General features: G+C 42.1%; 1 protein-coding gene across 4 annotated transcripts in view; it reads right to left on the bottom strand.

Moving 5' to 3' along the window:
- Window positions 1–17,429, bottom strand: part of LOC137373752 (centrosomal protein of 170 kDa protein B-like) — a 127,897-nt gene that overhangs the window by 89,890 nt on the left and 20,578 nt on the right. For all 4 annotated transcript variants that reach the window (XM_068039054.1, XM_068039056.1, XM_068039053.1 and 1 more), the window contains exon 7: window positions 6,323–6,439. In XM_068039054.1, coding sequence (XP_067895155.1) covers window positions 6,323–6,439 — 117 coding nt within the window. The remainder of the gene's footprint in view (window positions 1–6,322; window positions 6,440–17,429) is intronic.

Genomic DNA, 17,429 nt, shown 5'->3' with positions numbered 1-17,429 from the left:
TTACATCCTTACTTTTATTTTTAATTCCTCGCGTAATAAAGGATAGCATTCCATTAGCCTTATTTATTACTTGCTGTCCCTGCATACTAACATTTTGTGACTCATGCACTAGAACACCTCGATCCTTCTGCACCTCGGAGTTCTGCAGTCGTTCTCCGTTTAAGTAATACTCTGCTTTTTTATTCTTCTGCCAAAGTGAACATCATTTTCCCACATTATATTCCATCTGCCAGATTTTTGCACACTCACTCAACCTATCTAGATCAGTCTGCAAGCTCCTTATGTCCTCTTCACAACATACTTTCCTACCTATCTTTGTGTCATCTACAAATTCAGCTACCATGCCACTGCTTCCCTCATCTATGTCACTGGTATAAATTGTAAAAAGTTGAGGCCCCAGCACAGACCCCCTGCAGGAATCCACTCGTCACACCTTGCCAATCAGAAAAGGACCCATTTATGCATACTCTCTGTTTTATGCCAGCCAGCCAATCTTCTATCCATGCTAATATAATACCCCCTACACCATGAGCTCCTACTTTGTGCAATAATTTTTTATCTGGCAACCTTGTCAAATGCCTTCCGAAAATCCAAGTACAGTACGTCAATGTGCCGTTTATCCACGGCACATGTTACTCCTTCCCTCTCTCTGTGCCTCTCTCTGTCCCTCTACCTCTGACAGTTGCAGAGAGCGGGAATGCTCAGCAGATGGTTGGTCAGTTTTTTCTAAAAGATCGCAGGTCAGTTTTATAGCTAACAGCTGCTGACATTGGGAACAGCCATTTCCCAACTTTGGACAGATTCAAGGTTTAAAAAAAAGTTGGAACCCGCCGGAAAACCCTGAATCTATCCGAAATTGGGAAACGGCTGTTCCCGACGACAGTGCCTGCCAGCTGTAAGACATAGAAACATAGAAAATAGGAGCAGGAGTAGGCCATTCGGCCCTTCGAGTCTGCTCCACCATTCATTATGATCATGGCTGATCATTCAACTCAGTAACCTGTTCCTGCTTTCCCCCCATATCCTTTGATCCCTTTCGCCCCAACAGCTATATCTAACTCCTTCTTGAAAACATACAATGTTTTGGCCTCAACTGCATTCTGCGGTAGCGAATTCCACAGGCTCACCACTCTCTGGGTCAAGAAATTTCTCCTCATTTCAGTCTTGAAAGGTTTACCCCGTATCCTTAGACTATGACCCCTGGTTCTGGACTCCTCCAACGGGAACATCCTTCCTGCATCTCTCCTGTCAAGTCCTGTGAGAATTTTATAGGTTTCTATGAGATCCCCCCTCACTCTTCTGAACTCCAGCGAATATAATCCTAACCGACTCAATCTCTCCTCATACTTCAGTCCCGCCATCCCAGGAAATCAGTCTGGTAAACCTTCGCTGCACTCCCTCTACAGCAAGAACATCCTTCCTCAGATAAGGAGACCAAAATTGCACACAATATTCCAGGTGTACCCTCACCAAGGCCCTGCATAATTGCAGCAAGACATCCCTGTTCCTGTACTCGAATCCTCTCGCTATGAAGGCCAACATACCATTTGCCTTTTTTTACCGCCTGTTGCACCTGCATGCTTACCTTCAGTGACTGGTGTACGAGAACACCCAGGTCTCGTTGCATATTCCCCTCTCAGTTTATTGCCGTTCAGACAATTCTTGACATCCTGTTTTTGCTACCAAAGTGGATAACCTCACATTTATCCACATTATACTGCATCTGCCATGCATTTGCACACTCACTCAACTTGTCCAAATCACCCTGAAGCCTCTCTGTATCCTCCTCACAACTCACCCTCCCATCCAGTTTTGTCATCTGCAAATTTGGAGATATTACATTTAGTTCCCTCATCGAAATTAATATATATTGTGACGCGTGATTTATTTTTAAAAAGCTGGTGTGACATTGGGAAATTTCTCATGTCCAGTCACGGAGCCCTTGTGCGGATGAGGACCAGCTGGGCACAGTTTACATCCGCAGGCTGGATGGAAACCTTTTGCGGACTGGATACTGGCCTGTGGACCGTATGTTGGCCAACCCTGTGTATGTGGAAGACAAAATGTTTGCTCAACAGTAAATTATGACTATGCCATTATATCGTTTTGTACGAAATTGACCAGTAAGGAACAGTAAACATTTCAGCTGGTTAATTGGTCACTCAAGCCAACTGTACCCTATTTATTTTCTCCATGAAAGAGGAAGCAACAACTTGTCTATTAGGCATTGCCTAATTTTGAATGACATTTTTATGCACACTATAAATCTAATTATTATTGATGGATTAGAAAGAATTATCCAGTCAACTTAATTAATAAGATGCCTATCATTGAAAGACTGAAGACTACCCTACCAGGTAGGTAATCTATATATCTTCATTCTGCAGCCACCTATACCATAGGAACATCCTCGAGCAGCACAAAATTGGAAGGGAGGAGGGGGGAGGAGGGAAGGTGGGGAGGAGAGGCACTATGTAGAAGTCATAAGAACAGTTGTTAGAAATTATATGTCAAAGGAATTCTTATGTGCTGCGGTTAAATTTATACAATAATGTTTGGTAAATAAGTGAGGATCACTTCATGAAGTAGCCTTGGAAACCAGATAGGATCTAAACTTCCAAATAGCTTGCATTAGTGTCAGCTTGGTTCAGGGGTGGCACTTACCTCCGAGTCAGAAGCTGTGGCTTCAAGCTTCACTCAGAGAATTTGAACACCATCGAGGTTGATGCTTAACTACAGTACTAATTACAGCATTGTCAGAGTTGCTATCTTTCAGAGGAGTATTCTTCTTGTGGTGGATGAAAAAGATTCAATGTCACTGGTAAAAGCAGAGTAGTATGTTGCCTAGATGTCCTGCTCAATAATATCTTTCACCATCAAAAAGACATTATCTGATCATTCATTTGCTGTTTGTGCAACTTTGGTCTGCACAAATTGACTGCTGTGTTTGCCAAGATGACAAAAACATTCCATTAGCTATTAAGTACATTGTCAAGAAAACCCTATATGCCAAATGAGAAATCTTAATTTCATCAGTTGGAAACTTACATTAGACTTTTAATGGAAAAAATCCTACAGTAGCTCTCAAAAAAAAAACTATCAGCCAAGATGGCCACTACATTTTGCATCTGAAATACCATGAGACTGAACTGTACACAGGAGTCTGAGAAGCCCCGGACCCAGAACAATGGCTTGCTCTAAGTAATTGAATTACCTGGGATTGCATCATTAGCACAGTAGTCAAGGCCATCCTGACACATTGACTTTAAAAGAGCAAACCCCTCCAAGTGTAAATATCGGCATCCTGGAACAAGTGGAGCCAATTCTGAACCTTGTATCTCTTTAAAAACAAAGGGGATTAAGAAAACCATGTGACTGTCCATCTCTGCAAAAACAGGAGTTTTGTTACACTCATAGAAAACCAGGAGTAACTGAGTGTGCAGCAGCAGAGAAAGCGGAGTGCTTTCCTCTCTTTTTTGCTCTCCCCAGAAAACATCAAGTTTGAAAACCATCTGTGACTGTAGATCCTCCAAGCCTACAGACAGCCAGCGACCAGAGCAAGAGAGCGAACTACAATCTGCCTTCAAGAAAACCCTGAGCAAAGCAGGCCAACCACAAAGTGCACTTTGACCAGCGAGGACTTCAAGAATACAGCTTCAGCGGAGGACTACCAGATCACCCAATTCACAGACTGTGTATTTAAGTTCCATTTATTCTGGACTTTAAACCAACTACCAAATCTATTTTCCCTCTTGTCTATTTGTGGGTGTGATTCTCATGTGAATGTGTGTGTGTGTGAGTGTGTAACGCATTTTTTTAGTATTTTTTAAAATCGGGGTTAGAATGTTAAGTACGATAAACTTACCTCTTTCTTGTTTAAACTCAAGAAAACCTGTCCGATTGGTTCTTTCATGATCACAGTAAAGGTAAAAAAGTAAAACACTCACAGATGTGGTAAGCAAAACCACTGTTTAAAAGGAATAAATCCTGTTGCGGTCAAATAAGAGAGGGGAAACCCGAGATCCCCTCCTCACCTGGCCATAACAACATGCATGCATGCAAAGTAGCTGTCCTCGACTGTTATGTTAAAGTAATAATTTCTTTGGGTGGAGAGATTTGAAAACCATTTAGAATCAATTCTGAATCAAAATGATATAGTTGGACAGGATACCTAATATGCAGATGATGTTGCATTCAATTTCATAATTGACAAATCAGTAAAATTATTGAAAGCATCCTGAAATAGAATGAAGCACTGGAGAAACATTAAATCGGCAACATGGCATTACTGATGGCTGATCTTGCCTAAAATCAATCTAGTAGAGGGCTTGGAAGATATAAAAACTTAGCTGACAAGGGGGAACTCAGTGGATTTCATGGTAATTTTAAACAAAATTGATGGGCAGGACACCCAGGGGATTGGGTGGAACACTGGATGTATATCCTGCCAAATACTATGAATTGACTTCAATGGAGAATAAAACTGGGGGGGGGCTGTAAAATCAGCAGTTCACTCAATCTGGTCAGTTTCCCCGACGGCGGGCTAGGTTAAAATTGTCTCCCATGTAGCTGGGTTTTGGCAAAGCCTTCAAAACTTTACCATTTAGGAGATTATTTTATAAGATGAAAAGGCACAGAATAGAAGGAAAACTTTTGAAATGGAAACTAAGAGAATGCAAACGGTAAAGCACGAAGAGTGCAACGTCAACATGGAAAGATGGGAACTCTGATGGTTAATTCTGAGACCATTGATGTCTTGGATATGTATTAGCGACTTGAAGAAAGGGACAGTAGCAAAGCTGCCAACTATACCAGGTTGGGAAGAGCTGGAAAGTAGTGTGGAATCAGCCATCCCACAAACTAATTGAAGCATTCCACTGTCAAACTGGCTGAGAACTGCCAACTCAGCACTGATTAGTTGTGGAACAAAGCTGCAGTGTATCCTCTCCTCTCTCACCAGCTTTCATCTCCTCAAAATGGAGTTTGACCAAATAATTCAAATTCCCCACATCCCAGCACCAAATGTGCAGGTTTGCAACTTCAATTCATTTACGCAAACTTCAATACAAAATTTAAAACAAATTCCTAAATAATGTATTCAGTATACACTGTACAATTTTTCTCCAGTGAAAATACTTATCAGATTTGAATATGGCACATGTTTAGGCCCATATTTATACAGATACAAATGGATGATGATAGATCTGTGTTTAATGTACACATGTTTACCTAATAATTCAAAAGGACATAATGCAAGGGCAATCTTGGGAAGGCTAGCTCAAATAGATGGCGCTACAGTATTTAAGAAAAACCTGCTCCTATAAAGGCTCCAAATTAACCTACTTAAATTTAACACTACAAATTATATTTTCAAAATGGGGACAGGTTGCAGGGGGAGAAAAATACATCTTTTAGAGCTGAAATTATAGAAGATAAAAGGGGCATCCTACTTCTTCCTATGAGATGCCCAAGGAGTAGGGGTGTACACATAATACACAAATCTTAAATCCCTTGGGTAGCAAGATCAGTGAGCTCACAATGCAACATGGAATCTGGTTGAAAAAGGGCGAAAACGCTGCTCCTTGATAATCTTCTAACTGCGATTCACAGTTGCAGCTCGTATTTGACTGCTGTTTTGCTTCAAGAGGGGACTATATGCTGTTGACAGCTACTAGTCTTACGATAGATCAGGAATTTCTACCTGCAACAGTATCAGATAGAAACTGCAGCCAAGGCCAATGAGTTAAAACATCATAAAGGAGGGAGAGTACCTCCTTGTTGTGGGGGGGGGGGGGCGTTGTTGGTGAAAGAGAGAGATCTTATACAGTACCTCTGTAAACTGGAGGGAGGGGGTTGCAACAGGGGGGCTCTGGGAAAGAAAAGTGCCTCTGAATTGAGAGATTGGGGTGGGGAGGGAGGAAGAGAGCCTCTGCCTCTGTTAACCTGGTTGGGAGGAGTATATGACTGACCAGGTAGCTCTTGGGAAGTGATGCTCTGGTTGATCTGTTGAATATGCATAGACCCAAATATCTTTTGTCTTACAAGTTCTTTTACTATTAAAACAATGAAACAAGCATGCTTAAAAATAGCCATAATATGCTACCCTATTTTTAATATTACTACATCAAGCTCCTGCAATGAACATTAACTGATTGCTTCTCCCCCTAATCAGATTGATAGGTGATCTCAACCGTATCATATAAAACGTTTGCTGGACTGATTCCCAATAATCACGTGCAATTTTGTGGAGCTGAAAGTTATAACGTTTAGGCTGACACTTAAATGTAATTATCTGGGTTAAATTTTATAAGCTGCCAAATACCATTGCTGGGATCTCCTGTTTTTTTGGGTTCATCTCTTTCTCCTTTGTTATCCATGTCATCATCACCCCACCACGATGGTTGGCCATAAAGAGGCGTGGGTCTAAATGTGGCACTGTCTAAAAGCAGAAAAAGATAAATAAAAGCACATAAGCAAAGTGTACTATTGATCATAAAACAACTACATATCAGAAACCAAGAGATTACACTAAGCCAAAGCTGAATAGCTTCATTCTACAGGCAGTTCACTTTTCCAAGTTATATTTGTTAAAAGTTAAATGGTTTTTCGACACCGGAACTGAAGCTTTTTAATCCTTATTAGAATTAGAACATTACAGCGCAGTACAGGCCCTTCGGCTGTCCTGCCTATGCACATTATAACTTCTGCTGGTAATGTTTGAACTTATGTATATGGAATAAGCAAGAAATTGCTTTTAACTCAGAATTCACAAATGCCAGACATATTATCCTGTCTTCTTTTTAAACATTTCTTTATGCCAAAAGTATAAAGATTTATAAATAAAACCACAAACAACAAATCTGACAGTTAAAAAATGCTTTGATCTGCCAAGTACAGGATCACATCCGCCTGGTCACCATCTCTGGGCTGATTTAGCTTTAAGGTGTGTCAGAATCAACACTTCAAAATAATAAAAAAAGGTAACATGCAACAAATGTCAGCATTCTCAAACCCAGAGTTGGCTGAACCTTGCGATCTTGATTAGATGCCTCCTTGATTGGCCTGCTGCATGTGTGGTGCAAGTCTGTACATCTGTGCACTAGCACAAAGTAGTGGCTTGATGCAAGTATGCATGTGCATAGCACCAATTCCACTTCAATTCCCAGGCCACCTTGCATGTTTCCAAACTTCACACTCCAAATTCTAAGCTTTCTAAATTTGCTGGCCAGATGCTATATTTGATTTTTTTAATAACAATCTGCTAATCCACATACAATTTTCATACATAATCCATTTACAGAGGCACATGCAGCAGAAATAGCCAGTTCATAATATAAATCAGGGACAAAGTTGTAACGATCATTCTTGACCTCCCAGGATCCAATGAATGCTAAATTCCACGGAATAACTTGCAATTCTCCAAAAGAGAGAAATTTGCAGAGAAGTGAAAAGTTAATTCATATTTTTATATATTTTAAAGCAGGTACAGCAAGTAATTGTACAAGAGAAACCAGTTTAACACTTTTTTGAAATAGCAGCAGAAAATGACAGAAATGCACAGCAGGTCAGCAACCGAAAAAGACTGGCCGAGCCAAAGAGGGAACAATCCCAGGACCCGAATGGCTATGCGCCTCATTTCCATTGCGTCTGGTCAGAAGGAAGTAGTACCTGGGTTGTGGAGGGGGGGGGGGGGGGAAAAGGGGTGAGGGGATAGGAGGTAGTCCTGGCAGAAATTGGAAGGGGATGGGAGATAGCGGCGACTATCAATGAACAGTGGTTGACAGCAGCCCACATTCTTTGAATGCAGGGTTGAGGAGTGCAAAGTGGGAAAGTATGAGGTCATCACTTTGAATCTAAGAAAGTCAAATCGGACTATTTTCTTAATGGTGCGGGGCGAGAGGGGGCGACTGACTATGAGCTGTACAGTTGCAATGGAATTTAGATGTCGCTGTACAAAAAAAAAATCACTAAAAGCTAAAAGAAAAAAGGTACAAAAAGCAATTAGAGAAGCAGACACAATGGGCCAAGTGGCCTCTTTCTGTGCCATAAACTATCTATGATTCTAATGGAATGTTATTTTTGTATTCCAATCCCTTGAGATAAAAACTAAGGAAGTAATGCTTCAGAGCCCATATGTAGTACTACATTCAGTTTTGGGCACTGCAACTCAGGAAAGACATATTGGCCTTGTTGCTGATTCATCAGAATGATACTATGACTTAAAGGTTTAAAAGCCATAAACCTGATTTGCACTCCCTGAAGTTCAGAGGTTGAGGGGCGATCTAATTGATGTGCTTAAAATGATAAAGTGATTTGGTAGAGTAGATACAGAGAAACTATTTCCACTAGTAGGGGAATCTAGAATGAGGGGACATGGGGCTGAATTTTACGCCGCCCCAGTGGGTCGGAAGGTGGTGTGGGGGCAGCATAAAATTGAGCAGGAGGCTCCGGGAGGCCTTCCTGCCCTCCTTGCGGCAGTCGGCAGGGGTGCAGGGGAAACGGCTCGCCCCAGGCTAATCAAGGCCCTTAAGTGGCCACTTAACGGCCACTCGCCTGCCTCCACAGGTATTTTACCCATGGCAAGCAGGCATGCTGGGGACGTGAAAGGCCGCCCCAGCAATAGCTGCCGGCCTTTCCGGGCGCTGGGGGAGGGCCATGGCAGTCGGGCACACGGTGCCCGATTGAGGTCCGCCCCTGCCTCCCAACCCTCCCCGGGACCCAAGACCACCCCCCTCCCCCAAACAACTACTCTTGCCTCACCACCACGAGCAACCAACCCACCCCCCACCACCCACGACCCCGCGAGGCAAACCCAACTTACCCAAGATCCTGGCTCCATGGAGTCGGCTGGGCTACAGTCCCAGCAGTGGCCATCGCTGCCAGTGGCGCTTCTGGGACTAAGAGCTGCCGGCCCACTGATTGGCCAGCAGCTCAATGAGGTGGGACCTCCTCCATCAAGCAGGTGGAAGTCCCGCCTCAGGACAATTGAAGCTCAGGGACCTGTAAAATGCAGGTCGGATCCCCGGGCTAGGTGGAAGCGGGTTCACCTCCGACTTTTATGTCGGTGTCGACGTCCCATCCGCCAAAGGTAAAATCCAGCTCATAATCTACAAATGGGAGCTGAGCCTGTTAGGTGAAATCAGGACTCATCTTTTTCCCACACAAAGAATAGTAGAAATCTGGAAGGCAATGGGTGCTGGATCAATTGAAACTTTCAAGAAAGAGATGGACAAATTTTTTTTGGGTGTCAAAGATACCCAATCAAGGGATATGGAGAAAAGGCAGGACAATGGAGTTGAGATACACATCAGCTACAATCTAACTGAACAATGTGAAGGGCTGAATAGCCTATTCCTCCTCCTATTTACCTTTTCCACTTTGTATGTCACGTTTTAACTTCATCGTTTCTTCTGTGCTTGCTACTGGCTCAAACCTAATCTGAAGTTTAGCTCACAAATCCTCATTGATTTATAAATCCCTCCATAACTGCCTGCCAACCCCTTCTCTGCAACCATTTCGAACTCGGTTTCCCAGCTATCATCCTCTGTTCAACTGAACTTGGACTTGATGACACATTCACCATGTACACCATCATGGCTTTACACTCAGAAATTGTCTTCCTAAACCCCTTTGGATTTAGTTACAGTAGCAGTTTGGTCATTGAATCAGTCAATGCAAAAGTTGCAACTCAAAACCTAGACAGGCACAGGATTCAGAACTGAAGAAGGGTCGCTGACCTAAAACGTCAACTCTGCTTCTCTCTGCACAGATACTGCCAGTCCTGCTGAGTATTTCCAACATTTCTTGTTTTTATTTCAGATTTCCAGCATCTGCAGTATTTTGCTTTTATTTTACTTTGTTTTACTCTTCCTCAAAGTCCTAATTGGATGGCGACAATCGTACAACAGGACAGCTTTATAGAGATACTGCTTTCATTATAAGCGTTTCATAATTCATCACGTCCATCACACCTGGGGACAACATTTTGTATCAACATTATTTAATCAATCAGACTACACAAATGTAAATTAAAACTTGGATAAGCACTTCAGCATGAATATGGTGCTCCTTTAACATTAAATATTGATGTCAGAGACCAAGAAAAACCTCCCCCAAACTGCAGAAACTACCAGAAGTAATAAACGCAGCATCACCTTACTGCAGATTTTCTCGATGTTGTAAATACGCAGCAAATCCGGCAGCTTCTGGGAGGAAAGCGTGTTGATATCTTAGGCATGACTCTTTGTCAGTTCTGATTGGCTATGCCAGAAAAATTAACATTCTTCCTTTCTTCACAGATGCAACCTGATTTGTTGAGTGTTTAACAACATTAACTACAGCATTTTGCATTCTAAAATCACTTTTATTTACTTCTGCTTGCATTGAAATTAACACCACCTATGCATTTAAAGGACTGGATCCATTTCCTTTTCTATAATGTAGTTAAATGGGTTAAATTCTATGAGCTAAGGTGCATAGAAAACTAGGAGGGACAAACAGGAAGAAAACAAAAAGAGTAGGAATCATTTGGAACAAAGAAAAGCTGACTAGCATAGCCTTGGATTGCAAGTGTGTTAATGTTATAAATAATGTTGACGAGCTACAGGCACAAGTTTCCACATGGGTTAAGATATAGTGGCTACAATGGAGACCAGTCTTAAACATGAGCAGGAGTGGGAACTAAACAGTCCTGGCTACATATGTAATCAGGAGGAATACGGGAGAAAGAAAAATGAAAAAGATGGGGATGGTGGGGTGCAACAATGGTCAAGGATAATACTGCAGTTCTAGAGGGATGATATGCTAAAGGGTTCAGAGATTGAATCTATTTGGTTATAGCTGAGGAACCGAAAAGGAGCTGTTACATTGCTCAGTATTTAGTTTAGATCCCCAAAGAGGAGCAAATCTGTAGGTTGATTTCAAAGAAATGTAAAAATAATAGAGCTGTAAAAGTAGGAGACTTCAATTACTCTAAATAAGGGGAAAAAGAGTAAAGGGCAAGGAGGGTAAAGAATTCCTAAAAGTTTTGCAGGAGAACTTTCTGAACTAGTATGTTTCTAGAGCAACAAGAAATGGAGCATTGCTGGATGTAGTTCTGGGGAATGAAGACTGGAAAATGTAATGTGTTACAGTAGGAGAACATCTGGATAATAGTGATCATATTATAATTAGGTTTAAAGTAATTATGGAAATGGACAAAAAAAAATCAAAGGTAAAATACCCAACTGGAAAAGAGCTAATTTTAGTCAAATGGGAGAGAGTTAGCACAGGTGCAGTGGAAATAAAGCTTGGTCAGCACATCAGTAAATGAGCAATGGCGAGCCTCAAGGTGCAGATCGTTTCAGTACAAATCAAGCATATTCCTATAAGGAGGAAAGATGGGGAATCCAAAGCTAGAGCTCCCTGGATGACAAGGGAAATAGAGGTTAAAATAAAATAAAAAATTTTTACAACAAATATTAGATTAGATTAGAACATTACAGCGCAGTACAGGCCCGTCGGCCCTCGATGTTGCGCCGACCTGTGAAACCATCTGACCTACACTATTCCATTTTCATCCATATGTCTATCCAATGACCACTTAAATGCCTTTAAAGTTGGCGAGTCTACTACTGTTGCAGGCAGGGCGTTCCACGCCCCTACTACTCTCTCAGTAAAGAAACTACCTCTGACATCTGTCCTATATCTATCACCCCTCAACTTAAAGCTATGTCCCCTCGTGTTTGCCATCACCATCCGGGGAAAAAGACTCTCACTATCCACCCTATCTAACCCTTTGATTATCTTATATGTCTCTATTAAGTCACCTCTCCTCCTCCTTCTCTCCAACGAAAACAACCTCAAGTCCTCAGCCTTTCCTCGTAAGACCTTCCCTCCATACCAGGCAACATCCTAGTAAATCTCCTCTGCACCTTTTCCACATCCTTCCTATAATGCGGTGACCAGAACTGCACGCAATACTCCAGGTGCGGTCTCACCAGAGTTTTGTACAGCTGCAGCATGACCTCGTGGCTCCGAAACTCGATCCCCCTACTAATAAAAGCTAACACATCATATGCCTTCTTAACAGCCCTATTAACCTGGGTAGCAACCTTCAGGGATTTATGCACCTGGACACCAAGATCTCTCTGTTCATCTACACTACCAAGAATCTTCCCATTAGCCCAGTACTCTGCATTCCTGTTACTCCAGAATGCAGTAGAAAACAAGGCAAAATACAGACAGAGAGAAATTAAAAGAAGAGATACAAGAAGGGTAAAGAGTGAATAAGAAAAGAGTAGCAGGTAACATAAAAGGGAGATCCAAAATATTGTTTAATCATAAAATGCAAAAGGATAGTTAAAGGAACAGTGGGGCTGAAAATAGCAAGTCTTCTTGTTGAGGCAGAGGGCCTGACTGAAGCACTGAATGAGTACTTTGCATCTACTTTCACAGATGAGTGGGGGTGGGAGTCGGGGGAGGAGATATATTGGATAGGATAAAAATAGATAGAAAGGAGGTGCTAAACAGATTGGCATCACTAAAAGTTAACAAGTCACTGTGTCCAGATGGGATGCATCCTAGATTGCTAAGCGAACCTATAGTGGAGATAGTAGAAGCTCTGACTACAATCTTTCACTCCTCTTTAAATATGGATGAGGTGCCAGTAAACTGGAGGTTTGCAAATCTTACACCCCTTGTCATTCACTGAAGGAGCAGTGATGTAATAAACAATAAAATGGAGGAATTATGAAGTTAAAAAATTCAACTTTAAAACAAAATTGCAAGAACGTGGACATGGAAACCACAGTAAAAACAGCGTAGCGGTCATGTGACTCCTCCCATACCAGAAATCCACAAATTTGTCTGCAAAGATGAGGCTTGTTAACCTCACCTGAAATAGCTCTGGGGGGAACCCCTTTGAAACTGAAAAAGGAGCTATTACATATTAATGACTCTGATCGACATGAATGAACAGACGATTCTGGAGACAGTTTAACACATAGCCAAACCAAGATGAATACGGTGTGAAGCAGCATCATAACAGAATGATTTACATTCAAACATCAAACAATGGACATAGTTATCATCCCGGCCCATTGTGTGGTTACAATAGGGGAGAGGGCCAGGCACCTCCTAACAGAAACTCAAATGTGAAAGCTTAAAAAGGTAGCTCTCTGGAGAGATAGGAGATCAATCCAACATCACAGAAAGCTTGTGAGAAGGATTCAGCAGGCAAGAGAAGAACCCTGCTCGCCAAGAACAGCCACCACAGCAGAGACATCACAAAGTGATTTTAAAAGTAACCATCTAAGAAGGTAACAAAATACACACCACAAGCTTTGGGCTGTATTACAACCACAAGAGCTCTACAATACCTTTGCAAATTCAAGACTGCAAATAATCAGGCCTGCAACATTTCAAAAACAGACTTTTTCTCCAAGAAGACTCAACAATCTTCTGCAAACCACGTACACTTACCTCACTTGGGACTTTAAACAACTCTTACCCTTTTCTCCCTATCTATCTATTCTTGTGTGTGTGTGGGGATCAGGTTGCCATCATTTTGGGATTTGTTTAAAAAAAAGTTTACTCATAGGTAAAAAAAAAAATACCTAGTCATTTGTCTGTTTATTTCACCCTAAAGACACTCAGGAGTTAAAGCATCATTTTAACAGAACAGGGTTGTGGTCAGTTGGGAGGTGAATAGTGGGAACCACGCACATCCTTTATCACCTGTTCGTAACACTGGATTCAAATAAAGGAGATAGATAAACCTGGAAACTACAGGCCATTCAATGGTAGGAAAACTATGAGAGACCACTGTCAAGAGCAAAACTAATTCTCATTTGGAGAAGCATGAGTTAGTCAGGGACAGTTAGCACAAAAATAAAAACAGAAAGTGCTGGAAATACTCAGCAGGTCTGGCAGCATCTGTGGGGAGAGAAGCAGAGTTAAGGTTTCAGGTAAGTGACCTTTCATCAGAACTGGCAAAGGTTAGAAATGTAATAGGTTTTAAGCAAATAAAGTGAGTGTGGGGAAAAAAAAAAGAGAAGAAAAGGAAAGGTGTGTGATCGGACAGAGGGCCGGAGAGATTAATTGACTAGGAGGTCATGAGGCAAAGGCCAAGAGAGTGTGCCAGTGGGGTGATGAAAGACAAAGCATTAGTGCAGAGTGAGTGTTAATGACAGAATGAGCAGCCCTAGCCAAAAGCACAAACATGAAAAAACCAGTAGGCAGGCACATGGTAAAAAACAAAAAAATGGGAACAAAATAAAATGAAAATAAAGAAGGGCCAGTCATGCTCTGAAATTACTAAACTCAATGTTCAGTCCAGTAGCCACAGTCAACACAGATTTATTGATGGCAAATTGTGTCAGACTAACCTAATTCAGTTCTTTGATGCAGTAACAGAGGGTTGATGAAGGTATTGCAGTAGGTGTATACAGAGACATTCAAAAGGCATTTGATAATGTACCACATAACAGTCATACTCAAAAAATAAAAGGTACATGGTATTAAAGGGATGGTGGTAACTTTGGTATGAAATTGGCTAAGGGATCGGAGGCAGAGAGCAGTGGTGAATGAATGTTTTTCTGACTGGAGAGGAGTATGCAGTGGGCTGCCCCAGGGGTCAGTATTAGGATAATTGTTTTTCTTGTATATAAACAACTGTATAGAGAGTATGATTTCAAAATTTCCAGGTGATACAAACGGGCAATGTAGTAAATTGTGAGCATGATAGAAGCAGATTTCAGGAGGAAATAGAGAGGCTGATGAAAGGGCTGGTGGGAAAGCTGGGATGTGCAACTAAATTGAATAGCTCTTACAAAAAGAGCTGGCACAGACACAATGGGTTGAATGGCTGTCTGTGCTCTAAGATTGTATGATTCTAGCCACTGACTCCATCTAGCTCACAGGCCACTGTCGGAAACTTTAAGACTGAATTACCAAAACAATTAAAGCACTGTACCAGTGAAATACAACAAAGTCAGTTCTAATAACAGAAGTTCTGAATGAATTCATGAGTTAAACAAGGCAAACCAGCTTCAAAAATCTTACTTTGCTGCACTGTCAGTACACCCGATAGTTTGTGGTTGCACTTAGATTTCTGCGGACTTTCTTACCTTTGGGGTTCGCATTTTGTCTCTAGCTCCCTTACAGCTTTCTCAAAATCCTAATTTAAATCATAATATCCAAGTTCATATTTCACATGTTCTCTGAAATGCAATCCTGCCTTTTGCAAAGCCAAACCAAAGCAATTACTTGCACAATGAACTCTAGCCACATTAGCACAAACACAAAAGGCCCATCGAAAACCAACTGTGGAAGGGAATGAGGGGAGGCTATCTAAACTAAGTAATTAGAAAGCGAAAAATAGCAATAACAGACATCTGAAATGAATTTTAAAAATGTTGAAGAGGAGTTACACCTGAAATAGCAACTAGTTCATTTCCAATGATGCTGGGTATTTCCAGCATTTTCTGTTTTTACTTGCTTACTATAAGATTGTCTTAAATACATTTTGGGGAGAATATCTAGACCCCAAAGGGGGTGAGTATGAAGGCGGGTGAGCACGGAAATTCGCATCACCAGCTGGCATGCCAGCTTGCCGGCTCCATCCCACCTCAGGCCATTTTCCCCAGAGGTGGGATCGGAGACAGCAAGCAGCGGGTAGCCAAATGAGCTACTTAAAGGCCAATTAAGACCTATTGCCAGAACCAACTGGAATTTTCCAGTTCGCCTCAAGACCTGCGGAGGCGTTGGGGAACAGGGCAGCTGCCTCAATGTGGCCTCCCGACAGCAATCCAGGGGGACCAGCACTCCAGACAGGCTTTGAGGCCTTCCCATTTGCCTAGCTGCAGCTACAGGCTCTCCCTCCACAATGGTAGCCCGGCTGCTGAGGGGAGTTTTTTTAAAAATCTAAAATGTTGCAGAGAGAGCACCTCCATCTTAAGGCACCCTTTCTCACTCACCTGAAAAGACAGCATGCTGCTTCTTCATTGTTGGAGGGCCTCTAATTGGTCCTCCAGCTTCAAGAACCTGCCTGCCCTCTGGCCACTAATTGGCCAATTTGGGGAAAATCACTGCCGTAGACAGTGTGGATTTCTGATCCCCATTTGACCCGGACGTTGGAGTTCGGAAGCCTATGGGGAAAATCCAGCCCTTTGATGGTGATTAATTACCAGTCACGCATTTCAAGTGCTTTCAGCATCTGGGCTATTATTTTTCCCTCAAAGCTATGTCTATCAGTAGTCAACAACTTGACGACTCCTTTCTAATAAGGCGTCAGGCAAGACCAGAGAAATAAAGATAGTTTCCCAGCAATGACAGAAGCCATTTTGACAATGGCATCTTTTCTAATCGGATCTGATGTTCAAACTACACAATATACTCCATAAAAAGATCTATAAGCAACAGGTAAAAGCTTTCTCCTTCCATTACAGTGTTTCCTGAATGCAATTGAAGTTGTATCTGTACTCTCTATATCACATGAATGAGTACAGGACACTCCAATTTTAAAAAATTTGCATTTATATAAATGCCTTTCACAATTACTGGACATCCCAAAACATTTCACAGCCAATGAAGTACTTAGTAACATGACAGCCTATTTGTGCATAGTAAGCTTCCACAAACAGCAATTTCATAAAGACCAGATAGTCTGTTTTTATGATGTTGATTGAGGGATAAATATTGGGCTGGATACCCAGGGATAACTCCCCAGCTCTGCATCGTAATAGTGCCACAGGATCTTTTGCATCCACCTGACAGCAAATTGGGCCTCGGTTTAACATCTCATCTGAAAGAGCCACCAGAGGTAAGGTGAGTGTAACTGCCCTTGACACAAGGCAATATCTGACCCCGAGAGTGGCATCAAGGAGCCCTAGCAAAATTGAAGTCGTTGGGAATTGGGGGGGAAAAATGCTCCACTGGTTGGAGTCATACCTAGCACAACAGAAGATGACTGTGGTTGTTGGGAGGCCACACACCTCAGCTCCAGGGCATCATTGCAGGAGGGCCTAGGGGAGTGTCCTAGGCCCAACCATCTTCAGCTGCTTCATCAATGACCTTCCCTCCATCATAAGGTCAGAAGTGAGGACGTTCGCTGATGATTGCACAGTGTTCAGCACCATTCACAACTCCTCAGATACTGAAGCAGTTCATGCTCGCATGCAGCAAGACCTGGACAACATTCAGGCTTGGGCTGATAGGAGGCAAATAACATTCCCACCACACAAGTGACAGGCAATGACCATCTCCAACAAGAGACAATCTAACCATTTCCCTTTGATGTTCAATGGCATTGCCTTTGCTGAATTCCCCCACCATCAACATCCTGGGGGTTATCACTGACCAGAAACTGGACCAGCCATATAAATACTATGGCTACAAGAGCAGGTCAGAGGCTTGGAATGCTACAGCAAGTAACTCACCTCCTGACTCTC

This window comes from Heterodontus francisci, chromosome 9 (genome assembly GCF_036365525.1).
Source record: "Heterodontus francisci isolate sHetFra1 chromosome 9, sHetFra1.hap1, whole genome shotgun sequence".
In the NCBI taxonomy this organism is placed as follows: Eukaryota; Metazoa; Chordata; class Chondrichthyes; order Heterodontiformes; family Heterodontidae; genus Heterodontus; species Heterodontus francisci.
The sequence above is the reverse complement of the archived record's forward strand: the minus strand, read 5'-3'. Positions and strand labels throughout refer to the sequence as shown.